The following is a 15897-nucleotide window of genomic DNA, read 5'->3' on the forward strand; positions in this document are numbered from 1 at the left end:
ATTTTTAATCTGTCATGATTTTAAATGATTTATAGCCAGGTGTGGTGTTAATCCAAGGGATTCGGGAGGCTGAGGCAGGAGGATCACAAGTTCAGTGCCAGCCTCAGCAAAGTAGTGAGACTCTGTCAAAAAATAAAAAGGACTGGGAAAGTTCTAGTGGAACAACCCTGAGTTTAATCCCCAGTACCACACAAAATGAAATAAAATGACATAAAAATTTAATAATATCCAGAAAAAAAAAGGGTGACAATGTAAATTGATATGTGTTTCTCAAATAGTTAGCAGTAGACTCTGTGAATTCCACTCATGGTACTTTTTCACACATGAGCAGAGTTAAGTATTCAGAGATGTTCACTACACCATTGTTACAACCTAAACTGCCACAGAAATCAGAACTTTAAAGTGTGGATCATGCTGGGCTTTGTGGTATGTGCTTGTTGTCCCAGCTACTTGGGAGGCAGACCTGGAGGGCTGCTTGGGTCTGAGAGTTGGAGGAGAACAGCCTGGGCAACACAGGGAAACTACTTTGCTATATAGTCATTATTACATGGTGTGTAGCCATTAAAAGGGATGAAGTTGATAGAGCTATATGAACTCCTGTCGAAAAATTTTCCTATAAAGAAAAACACAAAATAAAATGATAATTCCCTTTAAGTAAAAATAATACATTTATAAAATTTCCATTGAGTTTATAAAAGAAATAATAAATACTGATTTTGAAATTTTCTTTCTTTCTTTAGGAAAATGTCTGATGAATTTTCGGTAAGTTGATGTTTATCCTTGATGAGTTATTTTTGGTTCTTAAGGAAAACATGGTCCTGTCTAAAAAGATGTTTTTTGTGATGCTTGGATTTTTTGGCATGTGATTTTAATAGGTGATTTACCTTATTTACATAGATAACTGCATGTTTGAAAATGTATCCAGAAGTGTTTATGAATCTCTAAATGAAGTTTTTTGTGTTGCTTCTCTTGCTCTTTTTCACACTTTATAGTAGTGATAATCCCAACATTTTCTGAAACTTATTTTATAGCAGGCACTATGTTTATTCTATTACATATAGTATCTTAAGTTAACTGTACCTCAAGTTAACTGTTTTTGAAAATGAGAAATCTATGGGAGTTCATAACCCACTTGAATCAAATGTATGAAATATGATATGTCAAGAGCTTTGTAATGTTTTGAACAACTAATAATTTTAAAAAAGTAAAAAAAAAAAAGAAAATGAGAAATCTCATCAGTTGTATTTAGAGAAGTTGAGCTTCTGAAAAAAATTGCACTGATAATCAAGGTAACAACTCAAGTTTTATATTAAATACATATTAGCTTTTGAAGATGCTATTGAGGTTTGTAATCCCTCACTCTGATGGTTTACTGGTCTATTTGAGTTTATAATCATGTTGACTTTTCCTGGATAAGACAAATAAGACATGTCTGTTTTGTATTCCAGTTGGCAGATGCACTACCTGAACACTCCCCTGCCAAAACCCCTGCTGTGAGCAATACCAAACCTGGTCAACCTCCTCAAGGCTGGCCAAGTTCCAACCCTTGGAATAACCCAAGTGCTCCACCTTCTGTGCCATCTGGACTCCCACCAAGTGCAACACCCTCCACTGTGCCTTTTGGACCAGCACCAACAGGAATGTATCCCTCCGTGCCTCCCACCGGACCACCTCCAGGACCCCCAGCACCCTTTCCTCCTTCTGGACCATCATGTCCCCCACCTGGTGGTCCTTATCCAGCCCCATCTGTGCCAGGCCCTGGCCCCACAGGGCCCTATCCTACACCAAATATGCCCTTTCCAGAGCTACCTAGACCATATGGTGCACCCACAGATCCATCTGCAGCTGGTCCTTTAGGTCCATGGGGATCCATGTCTTCTGGACCTTGGGCACCAGGAATGGGAGGGCAGTATCCTACTCCTAATATGCCATATCCATCTCCAGGGCCATATCCCACTCCTCCTCCTCCCCAGGCACCAGGGGCAGCACCACCTGTTCCATGGGGCACTGTGCCACCAGGAGCCTGGGGACCACCAGCACCATATCCTGCCCCTGCAGGATCATATCCCACACCAGGACTCTATCCTACTCCCAATAATCCTTTTCAAGTGCCTTCAGGACCTTCTGGTGCTCCGCCAATGCCTGGTGGCCCCCATGTGAGTGTTCAATTTGTTACTTCACATGCACTAATAGTTACATAAGCACAACTGAAAAATTGCTTCTTCCCAGTTCTGGATGGAAGATTATAGAGTCTTTGAAATCTTTTTTAAGGTTCGCAAATACATAAAATGAGTAAATTTGAAAATTTAGATACAGCATTTAAAAAGATGAGAGCAAAAGTATTTCGGGTACTAATAATAGGAAAAATTTCCCAAAGATCTCTAAAGGTTTTATAACAGTGAATAATGTTCTCAACAGCATCCTTTGTAGACTCTTGAGATGCATTTAATTGGACTGTTTTGTTGTGTTTTTTTTTATGTCTCTCAGTATTATTTTTATAGCATCACACTAAAGCATAGTTTAATAAAAGCAATTTCTTCCTATCTGACTTGATACGGAGGGAGAATTTTTGAGAACTTAAGACAATGAGTATGTTGCTCATCTTTCAGGCAACTCCCCCTAGTGCTTCTCAGCCAAAGTTTTGTTCAATTCTTAGTAGCGTTGAGCTTGAGATTATACTTCTATTCCTGATTATGAGTTAAATGTAATTTTTCTTGCTTTACTGTCAAGTCAGACTAGAATAGGGCTGATATTTTAGTTGAGGAGTCTATTAGGTATATGACTGGGGGGGAAAAAAAAGTACGCAATATCCCCCACAAGATAAGCCAAGTGAGTATCCAGAGTCAAGATTCTCCTTACAGGAAAGGAAAAGAAAAAAGATTTGTTAATCCACAAGATAAACTAACCAGAACTCCAGCTAATAAATGCCCATCTCGGCTATATCTGCTATATATATATACTCTAAAAAAATTATTTTTCTTTCTTTTTTTTTTTTTTTTCTGCTAGCTGTATGCCAGAGTAAATGAGTTGACTTGCTGTTTGGGTTTATTAAACAATAAATTTATTTTAAGCCACAGCAAGGAGTTAAAAAACTCCATTTATAAAATCTAGAAGTTGACTTTTTCTTTTTTCTATTGCAGTCTTACCATTAAGTTAACAGTGGATGAAGAGATGGCGCTTTGCTTTTTGAAGTACATATATATGCAAATGAATGCATATATAAAAATTGCTGGTTTCACTATTCTTAGAGGGCATTCATGAAAGAACAACTCTTGCACCTCTCAGAAGATATCTGCCTCTTGGATGTGTAGTACAAAACATAGAAGATAAAAACGTAGAAGTAAATCATTCAGGTGTGATTTTATTTGGTTTTCATGGGGGGAAAACGATTAAATTGAATAGCTCTTTGATACAATTTGTTTAAATTATGAAACTACACATTTAAAAATCTAAGATGATATGGATTATTGTTAAAATATTTTGCCAATGAAGTTGCAGATTTTAAGTATTTTTCTATAATCACTCCCCTCCCCCAAATAAACTTCAAAAACAATCATATTATAATTTAAACAAATGATGCCTCTGAACATTTTGAGCTGCTCTCCTATGTGATAAATAAACCTGGTCCTCTTATGGTTTTATTTTGGATACACCTTTTTTTAAACTAATTACTATCAGATGTTCATTATCCAGCCAGTGTTCATTTTTATTCTCAGATTTTTAGTAAAAAACTTAGATTTGTTTTATTTTTGCCATATGGATTATATAGCTCAGCTCTAAAATCTGCCATTTATGAAAAATTAGTCTTATTTTGCAGTGCTGGGAACAGAACCTAGGGCCTCACACATGCTAGATTGCCACTAAGCTACACCCATAGCCCTAACTTTTTTCTTTTTAATCCATTCAGAGAACGGATATCTGTTTGTATTACTTTAGAATGGATTATAAGATATGCATATTGCTTTGGGAAGAGCTCAAGGAAAGAATTGTTTTGTTTTAAACCTCAAACTAGATAAACCCTAGAAATTGCTTCATTTCCATGAAACCAGAGGTTTATTTTCTGCCCAGACCATTCCCTGAAGTCACCCTCCACCCCCCAGTTCTTTAGAGGGAACACATCTTTTGATGACTCCCTTATATAGAAGACTAGCACACAATGTGGGATTTGTTATCAGAACATACAGAATATACAGCAGTTATGTTTGGAGAACTTTATAAGTCGTACAGACATGACTGTTCTCTTTGTACAAGTGTGAATCAAAAATGTTTCTGTCTTTCAGAGTCTGGTTAAGCTATGTCATTGTCTCCTGCATAGTTTCCTGAATCTGTAAAGTATTTATGGCTGTTAAGTTCTGTATTTGTTGACAGGCAGATAAGTGGAATTGAGTACCATCTTTGAAAACATTATCTTCTACAGTGAAAATAATAAATTGTAGCTCTCTGCAACTGAGTTTAAAGCAGTGTGACTATGTTGTTAAATATTGAGTATTGTTTATAACTACCAAAACAGCTTTGGTTGCTTTTTGGCACCTTGCCTTTAAATCAGTCTTAGATTTGGGGTAGATCTGATCTTATTTATCAATAATGATTTGAAAATTTGAATGTATCCATTGGGTTACTAAAATGTGTTGTGGATTTCTCAGATGATTATAGAAAACATTTATGCTGGAGCTGTTTTTTCTTTGAAATAAAATATTCAGGAGTTTATTTCTCCAGTAATTAAAATGTCAAGAATGCCTAGTGCTGCCAGTTTAATGATTTGATAGCTACCTCCTTTTAAGAAAAGAATATGGTCACCTTTGAGAGGAACATCAGCATTTAAACGTCCCTTATTTTAAGCAGGTGATAGATTCAAGCTTTCAGAATTGGCAAAGGTAGAAACTAATTTATTTAAGTATCTTCAGACTGGGAAAGGTTCTTAGCTCTTACATAGTGGCAAAAGTATTCTTTTGTTGTTGTTCTTTCAGTTCTTTTTAAGAACAAGTAGTAACTGTATCTGCCATACTCGAAGGACTCTAGTCAAAGTAGTCTCCAGTCTGCAAAACAGGTAACTTTATGTATCATAGTTTAAATTTATCAGTATTAAGCTGTCATTTAACTGGAAGGATAAGATAGGAAAATGAGAAAGCAAAGATATCTCTATTTATAGTTATTGTGACTGTCCTAAATTGAGATAACTCTAGCTTTAGATGAAATATTTAACATAACACCACTAAAAGAGGTAGCAAGTGTGGAGATCTATAATTGTGGAGTCCATTTATTATGGGAAAAAATATTTTACTAAACAATTTGAAGGGCTGTAAGGCCAAGATTTGAAATTATTACTCCTAAAAGTATTTAATACTCCTAAAAGTATTTGCCAGTGACCCAGACTGCCATTTTAACTTTTTTTTCCCCAAGAACCTTACGACTGGTACTTGTATCTTTGTAGAGCTCATTTCTCTAATTGTCTAGGGTTTGCAGTGGGGATGTCTCAATTCTTATGAGTACTCTGGGCTAAAAGATACTAGGTTTAGGGTGGAAATAAGAAAAGCAAAAGTTTCAGTGAACAGATGAGGAAAAGCATATGGGAAGGGTTTTACTCTTTGTAGGGGAGTAATGCTTTTCAAACAAGTTATGCCAAGTGTGATGGCACATAACTGTAACCCCAGTGACTCAGGAGGCTGAGGCAGGGCATCACAAGTTTGAAGCCAGCCTCAGCAACTTAAACCCTATCTCAAAAAGGGCTGGGGATGTAGCTCAATGGTCAAGGACCCTGGGTTCAATCCTCAGTACCAAAAATAAATAAAACAAGTCAGGCTAGGCTGAGGTTGGTTTATGGAAGGACATTGCCAAGCATATTTGGTCTTAAGGGATACACACTATCAAATATGCTTACATTTGGGCTTCAAACAAGAATTTCTAAATAAATTTGATAAAAATAATTACAATATGTTCATAAACAATGGTGTTCTGGAGTTGGAATCTTTTTCAAGTTTTAAAATGCCAAACCCACAAATAATGAAAAATGGAAACCTAGACCGTAGATCCTTATTCACAGAGTTGTTAAAAATTCAGTGCTCCTTAAAGGAGGACTTCATCCAGGCATGGTGTCACATTCCTGTAGTAGGAGAATCACAAGTTCAAAGCCATCCTAAGCAAAACATAAAAGGGGCAGGGGATACGGCTCAGTGGTTAAGTGCCCCTGGATTCAGTCCCCAGTACCTAATAATAAATAAAGGACGACTTACAAATACTTGGGCTTCTCCAGGTCTTACCTGCCACCTTTTCATGCTTTTGAAGATGCTATTTACAGCTCTCATTTATTGTGTAAAGTAATATATTGGTTATTCAGGAATAAACATTTTTTAATTAACCAAGGACCATCTTCCTTATTTCTCCATTTTGCTATTGTTTGTTTTCAGTAGAGAATAATAGTTCAGAAAAGAAAAGGGCCTGAGTCACAACTACAATGAAATATTTTCTAGAAATCATTTGCCCATGATATATATTACCTCAAAAATAATTAATTAGGGCTGCCTTTTGTCTTCAAATATACAGTTTTTAAACTTGGTATAGGTGAAAATAGCTCTACTTAAAGTTTCCATTAAAAGACTGGTTTGCATATTAGTCCTTGCCTGCACTTCTAACAGTTAGTGCCACTGTTTTCCTCACCCCGAGTGAGGTAGAACCAGCTTCATGAAATGCCAGGTTATAAATTCCAGAAGTTAAGCACAGACTTTCAAGTATTACCATTAATTTGAAAAGCATAAGGCTAAACTCAGAAGAATCATTAATAAAATGCTTAGAAAATGGTGGGCATCCTTCAAGGGAAGACTATAATCTTAGTAAAGCAATATTATCAAAAGACACTGTTCTTTTTATTTTCAGAATGCTGTCAAGGGAAACACTGCCAATAAAATAATCAGTATTAAAATGCCATGCAGACTTCTGGCTATAGAAAACATGTGAGGTCTGTGTTCATTCAATAATCACATATTGTGATCAGGTGCTATGCCATAGGTCAGAGAAAGCAAATCCCTATCCTTGAGGGGCTCCTAGTCTAGGGATGACTTTACATAATTCATTAGTACACCTATTATTAGTTACCCATTATATTTTAGAAGAGCTGCTAGTAGAAATTACAAACCAGTTTTGGAGCATTTTAAAGGGCGGTGTGTGATGCCCTTTTTTCTTTCTTTTTTTTTTTTTTTAAGTAAGAAAATATGTTTCAAGAAGTTAGTGTTGATCAGTGCAGCTATTCAAGTGTACAAAGTAATAGGGTGTTTTTCCCTCTCACACTGCCCCTGGTTAAAGGTACTTTGACTGCCCATCATTGATAAGCAGGTACAGATTTGTTGCCATTAAGCAAACTTGATATATGTGTGCTCTACAAAGGTTTTTTGTAACTTCTTAAAATTGTGATTTTTCTTCATTGACTTAATGACAAACTTAATGTATGTAATTGTCTATGCATTTTAAGTTAAACTGCCTAAAATGTGATTTAAGACATATACATTTGTTTGTATTATGAACTGTAAGCAATCTGAGATGTTAGGTTTTATCACCTGCTGCTGTATCTGTAAACAAAGAAATGTTGCTTTAAGAAGTAATTATAATTAGGAATAGGCTATGGATGTGATACTTGATATTTTTTAAGATAAACTTGTTTGCTTTTGTGTATTATACCTGAAAGCTTTTTTTAAAAAATGTATTTTCATGGTTTTGCAGTTTTCCCATGTATTTATTCTCCAGGCCCAATTCTGGGCTTCCCTGAAAAGTCTTGAGTCTAATTAACTGCATATTTATTGTCAAAGAAAACAAGGCTTTTAGATGCCTGTGTGTGTGACCTGCGTTCACTTAGGAATTTAGATTGTCTGTCTTGGAAAGAGCCCTTCCTCCAAAAACCCCTTTTAGAAACAGTGTCCACATAACAGTACCTTTCCTCCCTTCGAGGCATGGCCGTTCTTTGTAACCAGATTGTCTGTGCAAAGTCATGTGACCTTCCCACTCTGCCCCAGTTGCTACTACCCTGCTTGCTGTTAAAAACAAGAGCTACTATGGCTACAACTTCTGCACATTTAGTGAAGGTCATATTAAGCCTGGAATAGTTGGCTATTTCCCACAAGAGTTTCTTGGAACTCCAGTGTGAGGATTAACAAATAATTTGTAGTCCATTCTACTATTAGCAGAGATTTCTTTTTGTCTTGTAACTGAACAAAAAGGCTATCCTGTATGACCTGACCCAGGCAGGACCATTTTTACTACCGTATAATACTCCTAGTATCAGGCCTCTTGCAACATGTCTAAATTAGAATTGAATCCCATTAGCTACCTATTTCAAAAAAGACATGCAATAGAATTCTAGTGCCAGAATAGAATTAGGGCTGTCCCATGGAGTTTATTCCTGTGGCATTTAAACCTTTTCCCTCATTTGGACAAATTCAGTAATCTCTTTTCACACTTGGAGAGCTCTGGGGTTCCAGAACCGAGGAGAATACCAAATGATTAAAGCTTAGTCTCTCCCCCTGCATTTGCTAGAACAATTCCACTTTTATGTATTTTGCTCACTGATAAATTGTTTGGAGTGGAAGTAAAATCAAAAACTGCTATTGAAGATGACCATGGCTTCTAGTTGAGGTTTGCTTAAATAATTTATAGTCACAGGTTCCCAAGTATAGTAGAATCTGAGGCCATCTTGGATTCTAAGCCATATTTAAGTGTTAGTGACACGCAAGAAAAAAAATTTTTTAATTTAAGCTCTTTCTATGGTGGTTTTATGTCAGACCTCATTTTATTTAATGGTTATTTTTATAGTAATTTTCAAATAGCCTCTTTAGAGATAAGAAACCAACTTTAAAAGAGGCAAAGTAAATTCCCAATGTCATATCATGTAATATGACATTAGGAATAATAGAGCAATAGAGCCAGCCTCTTTGTCATTGAGAACATGTCCACTACATTAATATTATGCTCAGGCATGCAGTACCTATTTGTGCAGTTCCTAGGTAATCAGTCTAGGCCCTTCCCTTTTCTCTTCCACAAGACATCCTGACTTGTTTCTTGTCCTCTTATAAGGTACCACTGAGCAGGTATCAAAGCTGTGGGAAAACTTCTCCAAGGTAACACTGGTTAACTTTCTAGATGAGGAAGCTAAAATCAATTGAGTTTCATAAATTGTCCTACTTCTCAACTGGCTTCATATCCTGGAAGCTAAGTATAACTCCTCTGTAGGCAATTTGTACTACTGCTCATGTTGCTCAACGCCCTAGGACAAATACCTACCAGTTTACACACACTATCCCATTTAAGCCTCACAACAAAAGAGCAAGTATGATTCTTATCCTCATTTTATAGGTGATGTATCCAAGAGGTTGTAGAGATCACATAGTTCCTGTGTGGAATTGGCATTAAAGTCCTGGATGTGACTTTTATCAAAGCTTTTTCCCTAACAGGAGGAAACTATTCCTGAGAACAGTTTCCCATATAATGTGCCGTAGTGTGACGCTTCCAAAACTGTACCCAGAAAGTCAAATCCATAACATTGAAGGTTATATATAGCACACCTTCCATGTATTTTGTCTCAAGTTTTATTGGCTATTCACTGGAAAAAAAAAAAAAAAAAGCTGGTGTTTGAAATGCACAGTGAATAATCACAATTCTTAAAAGCACCAATTTAGTACTTTAAAAATGTATTTTTATAAAAGAAAATGTTCAAAGGTGTAGCAGTTAGGAGATTTAAGATACAGATATGAGAATTTTAAAAGGTAGCAAATGGTCAAACCACTAGCTCCCATAAGTCGGCAGTCACTGGAGACATGAGCATCCAGCTGTGGTAAAGACTAGACCACGGGTGGCATAGTGGTGAACAGAAGAGGGTTCTGTTAGCAGCAGCTGTGCAGCCAAGATGCACATGAACTAGACAGAGGGTGGGAGAGTCAGAGGGAGGTTCTGCCAACTGTGGCTTGACAGTCCTTTTTTTAAACTTGCCAATGCAGGACAGGCTGAGTTAAACCATCTTCACTGTTGCTTGGTTACTGCAACATACAAAATCCCAAGTATTAAATGAATACCTGGATCCTTTCTTGAAGGTCCAAAGAAATCTGTACCAAAAGAGAAAAACCACTGAACTATTTAACTTAAAAATGATTAGGATTGACTTGAGCTGGTTTCCCCTACCCCTTAATAGATGTAAGATGAAGAAGGTACATTACTAGGAAACTTCACAGATTTCTTATCAGAAAAGTGGTGATAGGTCTCCATGTCTGGTGGATCTATAATTTTTTAAAAAAAGAGATGAAATTCTACAAGGCAGATCATTATGGTTCAGTGAAAAAAAGTGTTGGGAATGCACAGAGTAGTTTTATTTTGAGCTTTGAGTTGAGTTCTGGACTGTGAATTGGGATAGTTGGCTAGCTTCCTGTGCTCATTTGCCTTGTTTGTAAAACAAATACTAGTGCTCACAGAACCATTAGAGGAAGAAGTGGAACATTGTTTGCTCTAACCTAAGAGATCTATGTGGTCTATCAGTATAGCTGAAAGAATGCACATCTAATATGGTGCCTATATTAACTTACCATTTTAAAATCAGCTTTAAACTTGAGGGTTAAAAGTGACATGGCGAGGGGCTGGGATTGTGGCTCAGTGATAGAGTGCTCGCCTACCATGCATGAGGCACTGGGTTTGATCCTCAGCGCCACATAGACGTAAAATAAAGATATTGTGTCCACCTAAAACTAAAAAAAATATATTTTAAAAAAGTGACATGGCGAAGCAGGGCACGGTGGTACACACCTATAATCCCAGCAATTTGGGAGGCTGAGGCAGGAGGATTGCAAGTTTGAGAACATCCTCAGCAATTTAGCAAGACCTTGTCTCAAAATTTAAAAAAAAAATGTCTGGGGTTTGTGGCTTAGTGGTTAGGTGCCCCTGGGTTCAATTCCCAATACCAAAAAAAGAAAGTGACATAGTGAGATGAAGATATTTTTGAACACCAAGATTGCACTATAAATAGTCAGGCTTCCCAGTTTGTCCAGGACAATTCTGGTTTATTTTTCAGGCATAATTATTCATAATATTCCCTTACATTTTAAAAATGCCCTGGTTTTCAAGAATAAGTTATGTCGTTATCTTAAATATTGCAAAAATTGGGGCTGGGGTTATATATAGCTCAATGGTAGAGAGTGCTTGCCTTCCATGTGTGAGGCCCTGGATTCAATCCCCAGCACAATGTAAAACTAACAAAGTTATTGTGTTCATCTACAACTAAGAATATTTAATATATGTGTATACATACAATACGTAGCAAAAATAATAAGTTCCAGTGAAGAGTGTCTATTTCCTTAGAGAAAAAACTTGTCCTAAAAAACACGTTTTAGCATAGAAGCTAACCTTCAATTCATATGCATTATTTAGGGTATTACTTATTCTGACTCTTATTAAAGTAAAGAAAAATATCCAAGTCATTTAATTACAATCACATTATCTTCAGTAAATCTCAATGGCAAGTTTTGAGAGCCCCTTACCGTCTTAGATCCGGAAGCCAGGTATTTCTAGGACAGAGAAGCTAGAGAAGGATGGGAACAAGGTTTCCAAATTTTCTGGGCATCCCTCCAAGATTGTGCCTTATGGCCTCAATTGTGTCTTTTTCTCCAAAGTCAAATTACCCCTAACAGCTCCAAGTTTTTTTCTCAACTTAATCCCCACACAAACTGAGTAACTCCTAAAATTATGTCCAATTTTCCTGGTCTCAGTGGCTGCTGCATACATGAACATTACCAAACCCATGGTAGAAGTGCAGTTCATTTCCTCCATCCCTGTGTGAGTTTCTAATTCACAGTAAGGACGAAAAAAGGAGAGCAGCAAAGTTATTATTTTGTAGGGTGTTTCAACAGCAGGGAATAAATGGCAAAAACTTGTTAAACCACTTAAATATCAATTGGCTGGACTCATCATTGTCAACTTTTTGGTGTTGGAGAGGTTCTTGTTTTGAAACCAGGTGTTGCTGTATTGCCCAGGCTGGTCTCAAACTCTTGGGCTCAAGCAATCCTCCTGCCTCAGCTTTTGATTATCTGGGACTACAGGCATCACTGTTGGAGGCACATTTTTGTGTACTAGAGTATGTGACCCTCTTGAGCCAGGCACAGTGGCACACACTTGTAATCCCAGCAGCTCCGGAAGCTGAGGCAGGAGGATCGAGAGTTCAAAACCAGTCTCAGCAACTTAGTGAGGCCCTAAGCAACTCATTGAAACTGTCTTAAGTAAAATATTTTAAAAGGGATGGGGATGTAGCTCAGTAGTCTAGCACCCCTGGGTTCAATTCCCAGTACCAAATAATAATAATTTGTGACCCTCCTATAAGTATTAAATGCCTCAGGGATTATCAAACTAGTTTTTTAATCATCAGGCAGTTTGGGGTGGAATATCTACTGCCCTGACCAGATTCTCTCAAATAATGGCAAAGTTCTTGCACGTTGCAAGCAATAGTCTTGTCTTTGCTTCCAACCTAATATGACAGTCCCCTCTTTACTCCTGCTATTTGCATTTGGCTCTTCTCCACATGCAGCAACCACTCACGGAGGAGGATGCATTTGGGGAAGGATACATGGGAGTCCATCTCCATAAGGTGCTGTTATGGGGAGGAAGGGCAGTGGCAATACATGAGCACTCCTTCTATTTATTTAACTTCAAAGATATGTAATACTCATTTGTAGGTACAATTGATGTGGTTTTTTTTTTAAAGCGTATGGGAACTGAGCACCAAATATTGAAAGGAAATCCCAGTTTCACTCAGATTCTTTAAGAAAAGAGGCATAACTTCAGTGGTGACTGATCCTGAGGCATGGAATAGGGACACAAGGCTATGCCTCATGTGGTTTTTGTTTTTGTTTTCCTTTTAGAATAATTACTTAAAATCTCAATTACTTTATGAAACAGTTTCCCTTAAGAACACCAGAATAGCTGGGCACTGTGGCGCACACCTGTAATCCCAGCAATTTGGGAAGCTGAGATACGATTGCAAGTTCCAGGCCAGCCTCAGCAATTTAGGCCCTAAGCAACTTAGGGAGATCCTGTCTCAAAATAAAAAATTTTAAAAATGTCTGAGAATTTTAACTCAGTGGTAAAGTACCCTTGTGTTCCATTCCCAATACAAAACAAAAAACATACAGGGTCTTTCCAGCAGTCCACTTGGCCTCATGTTCAGTCAGACAATGGCACCAAGAGATACGTTGTGAAAGAGCATAATCAGGTCATAAACCCAGCACTAGACAAATGAAGAGGCGATTGTTAAGAGATTCTGTTCTGTAAGCCATTGTGTTGATCCTGTCTAAAGAGAATTGCAGAATAAACAGAACCCCACAATCACAAGGGACAATAGGGGTGGTATTTCTCATTGTGATATTAGGGTAAATGGATAAAAAATTAATGAGCACAGGTTCTGAAACCTGGTTAGCTATGTTTAAATCCCACTGCTTTCCTAGACATAGCACATTGGATGAGTTACTTAACCTCTCAGTGCATTCATTTATTTAACTATAAAACAAGAATTGCAGTTAATACCTAACTCCATAAGGTTGGGAGAATTAATGAAGTAATCCATGCAATGCACTGAGTGCCTGGCAACATATGTGAATTTATCATGGGATCTGGAAGATGTTTTCTAGGTATTTGGTTTTATAAGAGTGTTAAGAGTCTAGCAGAGAAAACAAAAGCAAGCATCATTGTGAAATTACTGATGCAGGAGACACAGATTACTCTGTGATGCCCAAGGTGCACCTAACAGGTAAACAGCTACCATTTATGGAACACTAATGATGTATCAACAGAATCCCAAGGGCATTAATCACATTCTCACCTGTACCTCACAATAGCATCAAACGGGTAAAATTCAAGGTCTGCCCAGTGGCGCCAGAGGCAAGTGGATTGGGAGTTCAAAGCCAGCATCAGCAAAAGCGAGGCACTAAACAACCCAGTGAGTCCCTATCTCTAAATAAATACAAAATAGAGCTGGGGATGTGGCTCAGTGGCTGGGTGCTCCTGATTTCAATCCTAAAAAAAAATTCAAGGTCTGTAGAGTGCAAAGGTCTTTTCCATCTATGATACAGGACCCTGTTAGTGCTTCAAGGCAATTCAGAAAAACCTGTCTTAGAGGAAGGGATTCCAAGAGGAATTCTGTCCTCATCTCAAGCTACATAGTCCCTGACCATATTTTCTGAACCAAATCCATACCCTGTTTGAAAATAGCTCATTTGTAGGCTTTCAGGTATGTGCATTTATGGAAGAGATGAGGGACAGGCAAGTTCTCTGTTCAGGGAGGAACCAAGTCCAGAGAAGTAATTTGACCTTTGAGTAGGAGTGTTCCCAACATTCCAGAGAATTGCTCCACCCTGGAACAGCTTTCCATACATTATCCCCAAGTTATCCCCAATGACATCTGCTATGTCCCAACAAACAGAACTTGCTTCTTGGCTGCCTGCAGCTGTACCATTCCTTCTTGCTGGGCTTGGGAGTACACATGAGCTATTCATTAGTCTCAGGCTCTGAACACCTCATATTTAAAAGAACACTACTTTCCCCAGGCACATTTGCTCCAGATTCCTTGAGACTGTTCAGTGATGTCAGCTATTACTCTAATGCAGGTATAGATAGGAGGCATTTATTGGCATGAGCAGAGGACGATCTCAGCCACGGACAAAGGAAATTGAGAAGATTCTGATTTAAGACAAAAGAAGGCAGAACAGCCCTAAGATAAATTAACAACAGTCTCTAAACCATTTGTGGATGAATCAGTGTCAGCACTGTGCTGTTTAATTGAAAAATCTGATCGGCTCCTATCCCCTAGTAACTTGAATTTCCCTATTTGTCTTTTTTGGGGGGTTGGGGGGGATTATACCCAGGACCTCAGACATGCTAGGCAAATGCTCTACCACTGACTCAGCCCGAGCTGTCTATCTTGCTTCTTGTTTTAGTATGTTTTTTCCCCCTTTATCCCAAACCAGGAGAATGGAATGTTTATATCTTATTAAAGATACACAAGGGAATTTCAGTTCAGCTGCTCAGTCTAGCTGCCATAGTAAACATCTACACTTCCCAGCTCCCTTTCAGTCTTTGCACAGAGCTGTTCCCATGGCAGCACTTCCTACAATGTGATCTGTAGAACACTGTTCCTGGGGATGCACTTTGAGTGCAGCGTTCCATGGGTCAACCCACTTTTGAGGACTTGGGTGCTATCCACCTAGGAAGAGATGCTACCACAGTAGTGTATGAAGGTTTTTGCAAGCTCTAATGTAAAGAAACCAAACAGGATCCCTTGTTTGAGTAACTGTATTTGTATGTCAAGATTATCTAAGGGCTTTACTTATTTTTTATTTAACATTTATTCAGTACTATGTGCAAAGTGTGTCTCACAGATGAAGGAGAGTTTAACATGCATTGGATATATAGTTTCACAATATTCAATTCTGCTATAAAAGAAATGAGATGGATGAACTGATTAGAGTCATCAAGCACAGATCAGTGGTTAGTATGTAGAGCATACATAGGTGGGTTAAACATAGGCAAAAAGAGATGGAAGAACCAATAGTATGTGTGACAATAAACATGCATAAGGGGCACCTGGGCACTGACTATTCGATGGTGCATTAAATATCAAAAACCACAAGTCTTTAATCAGGCCACCCATTGACTCCACACTCTGCCTAAGGAACAAAAACCCATGGGTTTTCAACAGACTAATTGAAAAACTACAACTATGACAAACTGCATCTGTCTGGTAGAGCAAGTGTGTATCATTGACCCAGGACTCCCTTGCTTGAACCTCGCTCTTGGCCTGGCAGTCCCTTAAAAGGTTAAACAAAATTAGATAGCCAGCAATTGTACTCCTAGGTGAATAGCCAAGAGAAATGAAAGTATATCCAC

General features: G+C 37.9%; 1 protein-coding gene across 1 annotated transcript; it reads left to right on the plus strand.

Moving 5' to 3' along the window:
- Positions 1-608: 608 nt before the first annotated feature.
- On the plus strand, positions 609-7703 carry Mapk1ip1l (mitogen-activated protein kinase 1 interacting protein 1 like). Its single transcript, XM_015480909.2, has 3 exons — positions 609-762; positions 1449-2156; positions 3141-7703. The coding sequence occupies exons 1-3, from the start codon at positions 745-747 to the stop codon at positions 3150-3152; spliced, it is 738 nt and encodes a 245-aa protein (XP_015336395.1). The 5' UTR covers positions 609-744; the 3' UTR covers positions 3153-7703.
- Positions 7704-15897: the final 8194 nt, after the last annotated feature.

The sequence above is a fragment of the Marmota marmota genome, unplaced genomic scaffold, assembly GCF_001458135.2.
Source record: "Marmota marmota marmota unplaced genomic scaffold, marMar, whole genome shotgun sequence".
In the NCBI taxonomy this organism is placed as follows: domain Eukaryota; kingdom Metazoa; phylum Chordata; class Mammalia; order Rodentia; family Sciuridae; genus Marmota; species Marmota marmota.